The following is a 16135-nucleotide window of genomic DNA, read 5'->3' as shown; positions in this document are numbered from 1 at the left end:
ATGATGATGATGAAATGAGATGAAATGATAAATGATGATCATTCTAAGATGGAAGCGGGACTTTCTACGCGGCATCGTACTGCTAAATCACTTGGCGAGACAGCTTTGCAGGTAGTGTGGTAACTAGCTACGGCAGAAGCCTTCCACCAGACCAGAGACAATTTAGAAATTATAAATTCTCCAATTGCCCCTACTAGGAATCAAAGGGATCTCCCACTTATAAGGCCACAGCGCTCACTACTGCACCCATAGATTTGATAAATATCAAGTCAATGACTGCACCAAGTAGGTTGTTTAAATGAGGTACTTACAATGCGCATATCTATACTTTAAACAAGTGTAAATTAAAAATTTATAACACCCCCGACAAGTGAAGGTTACAGTAACTAGAAAAGAGCTGATAACTTTCAAACGGCTGAACCGATTTTCTTGTATTATAGCTAAGAACACTCTCGATCAAGCCACCTTTCAAACAAAAAAAATTAAATTAAAATCGGTGCATTAGTTTAGGAGCTACGATGCCACAGACAGATACACAGATACGTCAAATTTATAACACCCCTCTTTTTGGGTCGGAGGTTAAAAAGAGGTTGGATTAGAATATTCATCAAAATATCTGTATCATTTCATACACACAAATATTATATCTAAACGGCTCATTTCTAAACGGGTTATAGGGATTTTTTGTGGGTTCTCTCATAACCTGTTTGGTTCTGTTTCTAATGTTTAGTTTTACACATACGTAGTAGGTGCGTAGATTGATTTTATAACAGTGGGTAATCTAGGTTATCAGGTGTAAGATAACGAACTGTAGAACGTACGCTTACACACTAGGCATAGGTACCTAAGTACTTCCATAGACGTAATATTTAATTTCAATACAAAGTTAAAATTAGTTTTGAGTTTTTTGTTATCTATGGTTTAAGGCTTGAACCAATAGAGCGAACTGTTCTAGAATAGTACAGGAGAGGTATGACAGGCTGATTTCCTTTACGTATTCACATTTAACGATTCTTGCGCCAACAAGCTTCATGAGCACGGCATTTAGCGGTCGCGCATAGAAATGAGCTTTTAAAATTCCGTATCTGTAGTCTTTACTCATAAGAAACGTGAATCAACATCACCTTGGAATTTTGCATCGATAATGATATCAATATAAAATTAGTTCCGCACTCTGCTATCAGTTTTCACAATGATTACTGTCTGACCTAATGTATATTAGACCTACCCATAGACTTTGAGTTAAAACGAGACAGATTTATGTGAGGGATATAGCTCTGTCTCGTTTTAACTCAATCTTAAGTCAGAGCAAAGTCAAAGTGCGCTTTATAGATTTCAGCCTTAGTCATTTTCATCGGTAGGTCCAATTTTGAGGAAGAGGTTAGCCGCCGAATATAACTCGGCTGACCAGCATTCGAGAAGCTTCCAGATGTCTTCATCGTCCAAAATTCCTCAGTGCTTGAAGACCAGTTTTCGAATAGTAAGTAGGTACGTGTCGAACAGTAGGAGTTACCATGACATATGGATCAGAAATATAGTCGCTAACTATGGCACTGTTGGAGAGAGAAAGAGAGTAAGAGTAACTATGGCACTGCTGGAGAGAGAAAGAGAGTAAGAGTAACTATGGCACTGCTAGAAATAGATCTCCTGTAGGAACTTCCACAAGCCAGTCTTGTGCCACCTACTGAATCCAACGGCTCCCTGTGATTCGTTTGATGCATCGATGTATATGGATGGGCCCTACGAAGATAAAAAACGCGCTCAAAAAGTCAAGAGAAATTGCAAAAGTCTCTTGACTTTGACAAAGACGATGACGTAAGATTCAAGCGTATTTTTGCGAACGGAATTGTATGCGAAAGGCTAATCCATATACATCGATGGTTTGATGTCGTCTGTCCACCGAGGATCTACCAAACGCTGCACTTTTCAGTGCGAGTTCATTTTTCCAGCACTCTGGGGACCCCAATTATAATACCTGTTAATATAATGAGGCAATGATTTTTTTATAAAAATAGCGAGCAAACGAGCAGACGGGTCACCTGATGTTAAGTGATTACCGCCGCCCATGAACATTTGCAGGAACCGCTGATGCGTTGCATGCCTTTCAAGAGTTATTATATCTATAAAATGTAGGTAAGTAAGAAGTATGCCTATTTCTATTAACTAGGTAACTCTTCCTCAACAGATGTTACAATGTCACATTTAGGTTCTACTAAGATAACTACCGACTAAATATTTGTTAAAGCGAGCATAACCCTAAAGTGAATTAAAAGGTATTTCACACTGCATCAAGTGGTACGGAGGATGCCTCGTCGATTGCGCAAACCACAACCCAGATTCAAGCAACTGCATTCGTGACGATCCTTTGTCGTTCCAACTGTAAATCGGTGGCTCGCCGACTTTCGAAATGCCTTTACGCTCTTAAACTGCTGATTTTAATTCCTTCTTCGACAAGTTCTGTTTAAGGATTTTGTTTTTAAAATAGTCTTAACTTTTAAATAAAACTAAGTTTGTCTGTTTCATTAAGAAAAAGTTAAGGCTTTAGAAATGCTCAGGGCTTTAGTAAGTATTTTATTTTTGTCATTTCGTTTTCTTAGTGTTTTGAGCATCGTAGTCACGCTTAGCTTGATTCCATGTTGAGTTATGATGATAAATTATCTTCCTGTAATAGTTAATTTGAAATAATCACGCAAGGAATTTAATAAGACCTCTTCTCCTTGGAAAAGTTAAAGAAATATTTTAAGATATAATATATAATTAATTAAGAGTTCTTAATTAATCAGAGAGTCTGAGACTACGATTTGATAATAATACGAGCCAACTTTGAGGAAATTATTTGTAGGTATATGTTAGTGAAGGTGACTGAAGCTCTTATACAATGAGCTGCTACCTACTTATTTATGTGGTTTGCCATCTTTACCAGCTTTAGAGGATTTTGTTTATCGGCCTTTTGAATAGCTTCAGGAGCACCAAAAAAAATCGACACAGAAATCTCGGTCGGGGTACTTACATACCACTACATACATAGAAAAAAAACCTCTATTTTTATTTTATACTAGCTGATGCCCGCAGCTTCGCCCGCGTGGATTGGTCAGATCCCCTGCAGCATCAGGATTGAGGAGTTGGACTCCAAATTTTTTATGAAACAATGTCGCAAAGTTCCTCTATCGATTAAAAAAGAAATGACGCAAATCGGTTCAGAAATCTCGGAGATTTCGGTGTACATAGGTAGAAAAACACAACTCCCTTTTTGAAAGTCGGTTAAAAAAGTAGCCTATTTTACGCCCTGGTCAATCCTCTACTTGCCTGTGAAAGTCCCGTCAAAATCGGTTCAGCCGTTCCAAAGATTAGCCTTTTCAAACAGACAGACAGACAGACAGACAGACAGACAGACAAAAATTTTAAAAACGTGTGATTCAGTTATGGTATCGTTCAAATAACCATATGAGCTTAATATGAGGTAGTTATTTCGAAATTACAGACAGACACTCCAATTTTATTTAGGTATTAGTATAGATGCACCTACGCGGGCTAAGTATGGTTTTCTAGCTAATGGAACTTTAAAGCTAGACGTAGGTAGGTACCGGTTTCAAATTTTAATTTTAATGTCAATAACGCAAAAAAAATGTATAGGTACGTGCCTAAGACCGTATCCTCCCACGGTTCCGCGGCATGTCTTATCTATTAATTAGCACCCATAAGATCATAGATATAACTATTATATATCTTAGACATTGAACTCATTTTCACAGACTGAGTCCTCAATAACACCATCCCGTAACAATTTTTTTAACTAAGTAGGTACCTACTTTATAAGTTAGAATTCAATAAGACTTCAAACTCCTGTAATTTCATAGCATTAGCAGAACAAGTTTGTACCTGTCTTGAATTTTTTGTTGAAGGCAGGTTTTGGGCATGAAGTCTAAAGATGGGGTAAGTGAGAATGAGGGAGACATCGTCATCTACAGCCTGTTGCTGTCCACTGCAAGAAAGGACTAAGGCATCTTGCACTTCATCAAGACTTTTTGCACGCATCCATTTTCCTTTTGCTCTAGTAAGTTGGATCCAATTCCTTCCCGCTGCCTTAATACAATAATTCTTACAGAATTCGAATTAAAATCGTAAGTATAATAAAATTTGAATACTTAAAACTGGTTTTTTTTTCCCATTTGGGTCACTTATACATCTTATATTAAAGCTATAAATCTAATACTGTGCAATTTCACCGAGCAACCTGCAGGAGCTAAGATTACAAACTTGTTTATATTATTATCTTTGGTCAGAAAAAAATTGCGATACCCTAGTCTTAGTAGTAGAGTTCGGTGTAATCGAAGTCTAGGTTCCTGTTCTGTAAGCCTAGCAATATAACTGGTCAGATTGCGATCTTTACAATTGAGCGAACTGGTTTACGTAACGAACTGCGGTGGGATTAAACGATTGCATTATTTTATGTCTAGAAAACTTGATATATGTACCTAGATGCTTATTATGCTGTTATAAATCTTATTGATTTGGAAGCTATCTCCAATGGGATTGCATTTTACAAAGGTTTTCTCTTTCCTATTAAACCAAACCATTACTAGCTACTCCTGTCCTTTTGCTAAAAAGCTTTTATCAGTTTTTCAAAATCCTCGCGTAACTTTTCGGTTTAGTCGCTTTTTAGCAAAAGGAAGGTAGCCTACCGAAGAGATGCGCAAAAAGTTTTTCGCAAGATCCAGTAGGTAAAACTTAGTGCGAAAAAATACCTCAATACCTCAAAATAAACTCATGCAATGCAATGCAATAACTGTGGCAATGGTAGGTATACCTACCTACTACTTCTACTCTCCGAATAATAATAATTTTATATATTGCACTTCTAGATACAACAGTATAAACAAGAAGAGCATCTTAAAATACTTACATAGCTTTTACAATCTTATAGCCTGTAAGTACCTAGTAGTTACTGGGTATAGTCTATGTAATTTTTGTGTGTGGTAGTGCATTGGTACCAGTGTCTACTTTACTGAACGTGCCTAACAAAGGAACTGCAGACATGCCCGTGAAAGTAGCACTCCTTTTGCGGTGGCTATTTGTGCGCATAACCCGACACTCGACAGGTGACACTGCGCCGGCCGGTAAAGGCAAGAGGGGTTGCGTAAGTCGCTGCACAATCGAATCGCAACCTCGATAACAAGTGATCCGACACGACGCACAGGATGTATTACATTTATATAAGTACGCATAGTATATTTCATCAATCTTCGGGTTCGAATTACGGCCCAGCTAGGTGATTGGCTAACTCAGTGACTAACACTGAATCATAGCCACCGAGGTTGGTTCTACGTTGCTGCTTCACTGGGTGATATTGAAATATTTTTTCGTAGAAACCTTCAATGGATTAAAAATGAGCTCGGTGGCTATCATTCAGTGTTAGACACTGAGTTAGCGAATCACCCCACTGGTCAATATAAGTATAAAGCCTATATAATCATATAAGTCCATTGTCATCATCATCAATCGATAGACCAAAGGTGTCTTGTAGGGACTTTCACACGCCACGATATTACGAAGAAAAAAAAAACAATATTTTTCATACACTCTTTCTACTTTACTAGACTTATGCACATGGTGTCTTACTTTGGGATTCATTTGAATAGGTTCCCTAGTTTGGACTTTACGTAAATACCTAGGAAATAGGCATTTTTATCTTTAACAATAATTATTTATTAATTGCAACGATTAACGAACACTAAGCGGCAGACATTAAAGATACTAATTAAGATCATCATGTGCTTGGATTGTACCAATTGTTTGCTTGGATGACACAGACTTGATTTCCTTCCGGGAATCACATAACGACTTCAATGAATTAGCACAGTAGCTGATAAAGATAACAAACAGATAGTACCTAGTTAGGTACAGGATGTAACACTACACCGAGAGTTACGCGGTATCAGATGACTATTCTTTAAACAATTGCTTTGATAACACGTTGAATTATACTGAATGAAATTGCTATACACACCTACCTATGATTTTACTACATTGCACATACTTACCTATATCGATAGGAAGGTTAGATATTTTTGTTAACGTCATTTCGGTTGATTGAAATATCCGAAAACGTTATATCATCACTTGCCAGCAAGTCTGATTGCAGCCAAGCGCTGGTCTATAAATTAAAAAAAAACTTAGAGATGTCGAGATAATTAGTCGGTAGATCGATATGTGCATTGTTTAGTAATTATGTCACTGTTTAGGTCTTATTCTAAAATCTTAATTGGTTTAGTCCGTTTATCCACCCTAAGGCGTATACTCGGAAAGATGGTCTATCCACTCTTGACGACGAACTTGTACTTATATTATTATTTTTTAGTCTGGGGTGGATAGTCAGACACACATTTCCGAAAATAAACCCTAGGGCGGATGTTTTAGGGTGGATAACCTGAATGGCACACAGCACTTGATTTAAATACCAGCAAAATAATGCTAAATGATGAAGCAATCCAAGAAAGAGAAACTCCTCAAAAAAAGGCGTTTCGTTTTTAGGGTTCCGTACCCGAAGGGTGGCCAGCGGGACGCTATTACTAAGACTCTACTGTCCGTCCGTCTGCCCGTCCATCCGTCTGTCTGTCAGCGGGGTGTATCTCGTGAACCATAATAGGTAGAGACCTGAATTTTCGCAGCATGCGTATTTCTCTTGCCACTATAACAACAAATACTAAAACTTTTAAAATTGCCATCTTGAATTAAAAAAAAAAAAGTGTGATTTCTTGTACGAAGGTACGGAATCTTTCCTGTGCGAGTCCAACTCGCACTTGACCGATTTTTTATAGAACCCTAAATCGGTTCCTTCGCGGCAGTTCCGCAGTAGAGACAGCGATTTTGTGTGGAAATCTACAACCAGTTTTTATAGCACGCAATAATTGCCACAACTTGACCTCCGCAAATTGTGGAGGACGAATAAATAACTGACCCAGACAAAAAAATCTGAGACTGAGCTAACAATTGACAATAAGTAATGGTTATCAGTTAAACAATGTAGACTAGAAGCTTACTAGAAGTTAGAACATCGATAGGTAGCCCAAAAATACAATATGGACACAAACGTAAGAAAATTTATCATAGCCATTCTAAACCAAGAAAATATACTTATTATGAATATTAATTGCGGGTAGTGATAGAATTACTTTTAGACGTTTAGAGGATGCCTTGTCCAAGATTCACCGCAAAAGATATCTCAATATTTATCAAAACGTTTTCTAGCGTGTTTGGTCTTGGTATATCTATTGAGCAGATTAATATAACATGCTCTACAAAATCTTACAAATTAACAACAATTAATCTAGTAGGCATGTGTGACTTTTGGTGGGTTACACACCGACTAATTAACAAAGGTAACTAACTGGTAGCGTAATCTCAAGGGCTCAGCAGTGCCCTAAATAGCCGTAAAGGCTACAGTCCGTTAATTTGTTACCTAATGTTCAAGGCAGTCCATTCCTTAGGTATAAAGATATTATGTCTTTTTAAGAACGAACATTGAATATTTGTGGACAACATTTAATAGTAAATCGTTAATTTATCTCTCTAGTTACTAACTATTTCAAAATGATGACCCAAGGATTCAGTCTAGAGATAATAATGTTATGGATGTTATAGCATAGGTACATTCTAAATTGAACAAAACTTTTACCGACTGCAGCGAAACCCAAATGTGTTTGTTAAAGTCCTAGTTTTTGAAAAATAAATGGTCAGATGGTTATTTTTGTATCCGCATTTTTCAGTAGGTATAGAATGTTGTTTTTTTTAAAAAAAAAAGAATATTGGGCATGCTAATCAAGACTAATATTTCCCTTTCCGCTACAATTAAGCGTAAAGCTTGTGCCAGCAGGGGGTACGACAATAGTGCAGCGGGTGGGGTTTGAAACGCCGACCTTTCGGAATTCAGTCCTTTCTTCAACCGTTGAGCTATAGAGGCTATTTTTCCGCTCTTGAGATTGAGAATTAATGCGAATTTACTGATGTCGAATTTCCTCTTTCACCAGAGCAAGGTTAATTGATCGTTCGTGATAAAAAAAAAACCCCGATAATAAAATTAGTCCACGTTTCACTCTCTCAGTGAATCATAATGAGTCATGTGAGGCGTGACACGATGTGTTTAAATAATCCTTCGCACCAATAATAATAGCATAGGACTATTTACATCTCGTCTACGGTCTACTTACAGGTGCAAGAGTACAAGTGGTCGTAAACAAGTGTGTCAATATGAAACACCTGCTTCGGACACACCTGAAAAGATACTTAGGACTAAAGGAACAGTAGTTTTTCATTAAAGGTCTTTACTCTTTAACCCACCTTTAGATACTTACAGTACCTAAATACCTACTAGGTACCACTTTTATGAGTCGCATAAGCAAAATTCGATTGTTATTCTGTCCCTTTCATACATACAAATTCAACCAACAATTAATTAAGTTTCTTCTATGGGATTCGGGAACAAATTACAATGGGCGATTAACAACCACATCCACCGGAAGCAATTTCAACCTTATCACCTGGCTGACTGGTGCATTTCGAACGCCCGTTGCGTTGTGCTAGAATCTAGATCTTTTTTCCACGGACATGCAAACTGTGGAACCAACTCCCTCTGGCGGTGTTCCCACTAGATTTCAACATGGGGTTATTCAAGAGGGGGATCAGCAAACACCTGAAAGGCCGGCAATGCATAAGCGGTTCCTCTGGTGCTGCAAATGAGCAAAAAAAAGTTGACTCGCCTGCTCGTTTGCTTGCTATTTTTTAACCCCCGACCCAAAAAGAGGGGTGTTATAAGTTTGACGTGTGTATCTGTGTATGTGTCTGTGGCATAGTAGCTGCTAAACTAACCGATTTTAATTTAGTTTTTTTGTTTGAAAGGTGGCTTGATAGAGAGTGTTCTTAGCTATAATCCAAGAAAATCGGTTCAGCCGTTTGAAAGTTATCAGCTCTTTTCTAGTTACTGTAACCTTCACTTGTCAGGGGTGTTATAAATATTTAATTTACACTTGTATTTAAAACAGGTTTAACATGTAACATGGCTACTCAAATGGAAACGCAAGTTCTTATTCTCGAGGTAAATAACACTGATTCAATTAAAATAACTTGCAATAACAGCAATGATGAATCAGCCCGGCGCTTAGCAATTTCAAGGTTAACCATACTATTAGATGAGAAGCCGACTTGCTTTGGGCAGTCAACCGCGGCCTAACTGTACGTTGCATAGTTAAGATCACGGAGTATCGAGATAAAAGTTCATTCACTTTAACATTTTTGTTCTGGTTGGGATTTTTGGATGAGCTACAGCTACTCGAGTAGGGACCTACTCATCACCTTACTAGATTTGGTCACATACATACTTATATGGAAGTAATATTCATATACTTACTTAATGAAAAACTATCTCAGTAGGTACCTAAGTAGGTAGGTACGATGAGACGAAGGGTCTATTTCTCCTTTACCTACCTAGTACCTACCTACCCATTAGTCATGTTTATTTTATTTTATCCAAAAGGCACACAAAACATGGTTGAAACTAAAAGTGTAGTTTACTCCGCTTACCCACCCTGGCACCCTAGGGTGTATATTCGGAAACGTGTGTCCATATCCACCCCAGACTAAAAATAATATAACTAGAAATTCGCCGGCTGTGGTGAATACGAGTAGATCGATACATTCGTAAAGATCATGCTCAAACTCTTGCAGTCTTGAGACTGGAGTGAATAGGCGTCTTCTAAGTTGTAGGTATAGGTTAACGGCGTCCCTGCATCTTAGGCTACATCATCACTTTAAGGAGTGATTGTGGTCAAGCGTTTGCCTATATTTAATCAATAAAAAAAACTTGAATCTTGCCCCAAATAGACAATTTTGATTAAATACGAGTGCCTATCTACCTATGACTTCAAACAAAAGGTAACAGAGTTATCAATGTTTACAGATCTTGACACGATTTTGATAGCAACAGCCCTATATGCACACGGTGGGAGTTAGGACCGTCCGCTGTGATAAAAGTAAGTTAGGTAGGTACCTGTAGTTTGCGACAGGTTGAGATGGCAATCGGGGTATGAGGCGGAGGGACGCAAAGCACACCCGCATCAGAAAAAAATGATTTTCATATCTTTATTTGAAAGTAAAAGTAAAATATTCTTCAATTCAACCTGTTTCTATATAAAAACTATAAAATAGCCATACCTACGGTCTATAGGTAAGGTAGGTAGGTATAAGTTCACCCCTCACATAACACATTAGCTTCACTTTTTATGCGTCCCATAGTATTTCACCCCCTCGTTATCAAAAACAGGTTCCGTTAAAAAACGACAACCCCTAACAATAGTGAAAGCATTCATACATGATCCTACTTTATAAACGCGAGAGGTTTTGTTTTTAGGGTTCCTCAAAAGAAAAAACGGAACCCTTATAGGATCACTTTGTTGTCTTTATTTTTCTTCTTGTATTTATTTTTAAGCGTAATAGTTCCTCCTCCAGTTCCTCCAGTAGTCGGCCTTTCCAATCTACGGAACCTTCAATTCAACTGAACTATACGGAACCTTCGGTGGGCGAGTATCCCACTTAGCCATTTTTTTAATTGGTACAAAATTATCAGTTCATAAATTATGATACATAGATACATATGCACCTACCTAGATACATGCAGTATAATAGGACTATAATAGCAATTGTAGAACGTGGGATCGTTTTCGCCGATTGAAATGAAAACCTTGTATTCTTTTGTCTAAACTCTTTGAGTATTTACTAGACCTTGCGCGGACTGTACATGTCTAGAATATGTACATGGATTCTGACCTAACTATGAGTAGGTAGTTAATAAACGACTGTCTAATTGCTGCTCTTAAGATATGTAAAGTAGATCACACTTCACACTAATATTATAAAGGCGAAAGTTTGTATATATGTGTGTGTGTGTGTGTGTATGTTTGTTACTCCTTCACGCAAAAACTACTGGACGGATTTGGCTGAAATTCGGAATGGCGATAGATAATATCCTGGATTAGCACATAGGCTACTTTTTATCCCAGAAAACCAACGAGTTCCCACAGGATTTCGAAAAACCTAAATCTACGCGGACGAAGTCGCGGGCGTCAGCTAGTACTGAATAAATACTGTACCAAATCTTTCACTGCATATTCTATTCCTGCAGGTCCTTCAATGAGAGTAAAATAGAATAAGTAAGAAAGTAGGTACATAATATAATATATTGAATAAATTAAGCTTTTAATTTTGAATCGTCAAAACGATTTATCACTGGTTCAGAATGCCATTCCTACCGAGAAGAACCAGCAAGAAACTCTACGGTTGCTCTTTTCAAATGTTCAATTTACAAGCAATTGCAGCCCCTTGCATTGCTGGAGCGAGTCAAAGCCAAGCTTTTTACCTACTTATACCTTCGATTGAATACCTAATGTGCATTTTTTAGGAGCATAGTTACTTATAAAAGATTTTTTCAAACTTGTTTAAGGTCAAAATAATGAGTTTGACGTGAGTTACTCACAAATTAGTCGATACTCTGACTAAATTTCTTAAACTGTACCCTTTCAAGTAAAGATTTTTATACTAACCAGTGGAGATGATACTGCCATTAGCGGTATGAGAATGCCATAAACCTACTTTGTCGTATTAGTTTACAAATTGTGAAAAACCAAATTAAATTTGAATTTCGCGGGCAGAAAATGAAAACAGCTGTTCAGAGAGGTCATAGGGCTGTGATTTGAACAAGATTACTGATTGAATTAGAGGAAGCTGTGTCGGCGGGTCAAGCTCGGCGCTCGGACAGCGGACCCTTTGAACAGCTGCGTAACGTCATTTATACAAAGGTACATAAATAAATGTGACTCATGACATGCATACGATATGCATGTTTATGATTCACAGTCAAACATAATTACTTATTAATTAGTAGGTACTTAACTGAGAAGTTTACATGCATTTTAACTGAGAAGACCTTTGGCAAGGTAGCTAGGTAGTTACCTACCTACTTTATTCATAACGAAGTTAGACGAGTTACAATTTGCTGTGTAAAATAATTAATTTATAGTGGCTACTTTAATTGAAAGGCATATTAAATAAATGAAAAATAAATCATCATCATGATCAACAGCTATCATCGAAGGTGGCGCTTCTGAAATCGATGTCCGACTAATTTCATAATATTGATGGAATCCCTCAAAATATGAATCGTAAAAAAAACGAATGGGTGCACACGCTTACGTGCGTTTTGTATGAAGGCCACTTCGGATCGTATGACTTGTTTTTCTATCCGTGATTTATTCTTCGTCGTCTTTACACGAATCACGAAAACGTACCGAATACAAATGAGTGCACAAACGCCCTTAGAATCGGTAATTTATATTTATGGAAGTTGCCGTGTCTATGCGCACGGAGTCGCCGCAACTTCATGCGTAGTACACAGGCTTCTGTGTAGAAACTCGGCGACTTCCATTCAAATCACAGATTCTTACGGCCGCCGTCGACCGAGTTGCCGGGCAACTAGTCGCGTTCGTAATCCCAAATCTTATTCCCAAATAATTATATAACTAAGTAGGTCCCTACCTACTTCCAAAAGAAAGTACTTAGAACTTATTTATTGTTTTATACATTACATAGGTACCTAGTGAGTTCTACTTATAAACTTAGAAAAATGTTAAGATGGTTACTTTATATTATACAGTCACTTTCAATGCTTAAGTAAGTATATTTATTTATTTGTGCGAAATATTGACTTTAATGCAACAGGTGAACAAATCAATAGTTTGATAACATTATCAAGGTAAGTACGGGGCCCTTATCACACACTCGTTTATCAAGTGTTATCGATTGAAGGGACGAGTCGTTTGCAAAAAGGAACAAAATGAAAATAAATATGATGACCTATCAATATTATTCATAAATCCAATTTTCACAAACGAATTTATTTTGGAACAAAAATCGCGCGGTTTTCAACTTTGAGCCTTGATTTGACTTTTTTGCAAGGGAACGAGAATTTTTCATTCACTCATTTCAAAATGGCAAAAAAAATGTTACTATAGTTTATTTGTTATTTTTAATTTATGTCTATGGTCATTTCATATCTGTCAAAAAAGTTTAAGTATTTTTTCAATTAAATTGATTGTTATTTGTCAATTATTGTTAATGTGATAATTTCAATTTAAATAAATTAATTCATGAGATTTTGAGTACCTATGTATTTAGGTAACTAATTATGTACCTACTTAATTTATTAGTTATTCACTATCATGAATCATGAGACTTTAACGTAATTTTAAATGAATGGAGATTGTAAAGTGATAACAAAACAATGTGACTAAGTAGCTAGGTATGTACTTATTAAACTTTAAAAATGCTGTTGACTGTAGATTTAAAAAGAATGTAAGTTTATAAGTCCATGATGATTAATGGATGATTGAATGGTTCACTACAAGAATAAAGCTATAAATGCAGTAATTTTATATGATAAGTAAGTAAGTATAATAGGTACATACCTACGTAAGGTACATACGTAAATTACCTACACATACCTACCTACTGAAAATCTGGCGTACGTATGTAGGTAGGTATCTAGACATCATATTTAGGTACTTGTAGCCCACAGACAGGTAGGTAGAGGTTTAGTGTCCTTGTTCCCAAACAAACATTCTAACTTTTACCTATATAGGCACAGGCCTTCTTAGTTCGTTCTCAATAGAGGTAAAATATGTTTAGTTTAAATATTAATTAGAATTTAAAGAAAATATGTCATCTTTACTTTTAGGTAGGAAACAAAGTTCCTTTGTAGTAAGTAATTAGCGAATTACCTATGACATGTAGGAACCTATTAATAAAATGGAGCTAGTTACCTACCAAACTATTAGGCACTACTTATTTTTTCTTGGACTTGTAAATAGGTAACTATCTAATTATTATTTCAGTAGGTACTTAAAATTATACTCAACCCACACTATCATTTTGAATTCCGATAGTGCGATGTTAAAATGTCACTTTTACTTAAAAGATAACAGAATTGATTTGTAGAGCATGGATTGTTTTATTTCATTTCAAACTTTTGGATAAAAAATAACAACATAATAGTTTACCTAATAACATAATGAGACATTAATTAATTATTTAATGGTTACGAAATATTGACACCTATTTTCATTAATATTTTAAACTAAGCTAAACGCTTCATAATATAGGTAGTTCTAAATATCTAGTTATATTATAGTAAATATATTATACGAGTACCTATTACGAATCACGAACCAGAACCGCGATCTAAATATCGTAATCTAAATAAATAATACTAAAATGAGCATGTAGCATGCACCAAAGGGTTGCATATTTTCCTTTTGAAGGACTCTTAAAACTGGTTAGTCCGCTTTATCCATACACTCCAAGAATATGATATTTTCTTGATTGTTGATTTTGCATGAACAGTGTAAGAATCTTATCAGAATAACAAAATATTTTATTTGGTGTACTTATCCTTTCCGTCTTTTACATAAAAGACGAATATGAGGAACCCAATTCGAGTTGTTTAGGTTCTGATTTTTTCCAGATTAAAAAAATTAAAATTCATTCAACCTGTGGTCTCTTGTTAAGCGTCCGCAGATCTTAACAATTATGCCATCGAGACTCAAAATATAAATAATAATTTAACAAGTTAGGTATAAAAACAAACCGATAATTTTTATAGCATTACTTACAATAGCCACCAATTGTCCTCGTACGGTTATGCCAATCATCGGTGCAAATTTGACTTCAACTCCTGGTTCTATCACTAACTCAGCATCCCTTTCTACCAGCAGATCATCTCGGAGAAGGTATGGACTCCCATCAGCCTTCCAAACTGTTCTCCCACCCGCTAATACGCCACCAGGCAACTCCGTGAGTCCTAACGATTTGTTCAACAAATATGGGTCCGTCTCTCCCAACCGTATCTCCTGTCCGTTACACCACACAAAGCACAAAAACACTATAAACACAGTCCGCCACTTATATTTTGTGTCACTAAACTGGCTGTGTCTCTTCTGCACTCCCATCTCTTTAGAACACATTCTTAAAATACTAAAAAATCGCTATATTCATTTCATTTTAATTGCTTCTATTCAGCTTTAATGCCTAACACCTCGACAAATACTGAACAGGTATGCAGTGTCTTGAAGATGAAGATCACATGAAGACATAGTGGATTTTATTAAATAAACAGTAAGAGTATATACGTAAACTACCCATACGTTGCGTACTTCTTTAATTTTGATTTTATGTTGATTGATAAATCGTATCAAAACAATTGAACAAAGGTGGGGCCGTCTAGTGACTCGGAAAATAAGCGAAAACACGCGCCACCGAGCGACCGTTGAACAAAGTAGTTTGGCCGGTTTCATACACGTAAATTTCCCTCCTTCCTCCCTGCCTCTCCTCCTACCTCACTCGCTGAACGCAAAGCCTCCTCCCCTCTACCGTGCCTCTGCCATACTTGTTACGTTGTGACGTCACTGATAAAACCATTCATTCGCCTTTCACTTCGACTGACTATGGGCGTGTTTCCACTAGCCGGCACCGGCACCGATACGGCGATGATCCGGCACGATGCCGGTGAATTGTTTTACTATAACGAGTGACCCGTATTATTCTGATGACACTGGTTATACAGGCAGTTGTCAGTAGGCGGAACTTAAACAGCAGCTTACACGAGTACATTACCACTATTTTTATTGCAACCAAAACTCTCCCAGCGTTGTTTCCCGTGTAGAAATAAATGAAGCTCGGCTTCTTATACCGCCACCGACCCATAAACAAGCAACCTGATACAATAATTCACGTGATTACGCCATATTATAATAAGTGCAAGTTGCTGGCTGACAGGAACTGTGAGGTTTGCTTGTGCCAGTGGCACTCGTCACTGTGCCGGCGCCGACACCAGTCAGTGGAGAAACGGGTGGTTTTTCTATATTATTCTAATACAAGTTAGCTCTTGACTGCGATCTTACCTGGTAGTAAGTGAGAATAATGATACAGTCTAAGATGGAAGTGGGCTAACTTATAAGGGGTAGGCAGTTTCATTAAACTCATACCCCTGATTGGTTTCTACGCAGCACCGTACCAGCGAAATGCTAAATAACTT

General features: G+C 37.0%; 1 protein-coding gene across 2 annotated transcripts in view; it reads right to left on the bottom strand.

The window, feature by feature from the left end:
• The window catches only part of LOC123869435 (protein bark beetle), a 33340-nt gene extending 17891 nt beyond the window's left edge, over positions 1-15449 (bottom strand). For both annotated transcript variants that reach the window (XM_045912356.1, XM_045912357.1), the window contains exon 1: positions 14715-15449. In XM_045912356.1, coding sequence (XP_045768312.1) covers positions 14715-15065 — 351 coding nt within the window. In that variant the 5' untranslated portion in view covers positions 15066-15449. The remainder of the gene's footprint in view (positions 1-14714) is intronic.
• Between the last annotated feature and the right edge of the window lie 686 nt (positions 15450-16135).

The sequence above is a fragment of the Maniola jurtina genome, chromosome 11 (assembly GCF_905333055.1).
Source record: "Maniola jurtina chromosome 11, ilManJurt1.1, whole genome shotgun sequence".
Taxonomy (NCBI): Eukaryota; Metazoa; Arthropoda; class Insecta; order Lepidoptera; family Nymphalidae; genus Maniola; species Maniola jurtina.
Note: the sequence above shows the minus strand (reverse complement) of the source record. Positions and strands in the feature narration are given on the sequence as shown.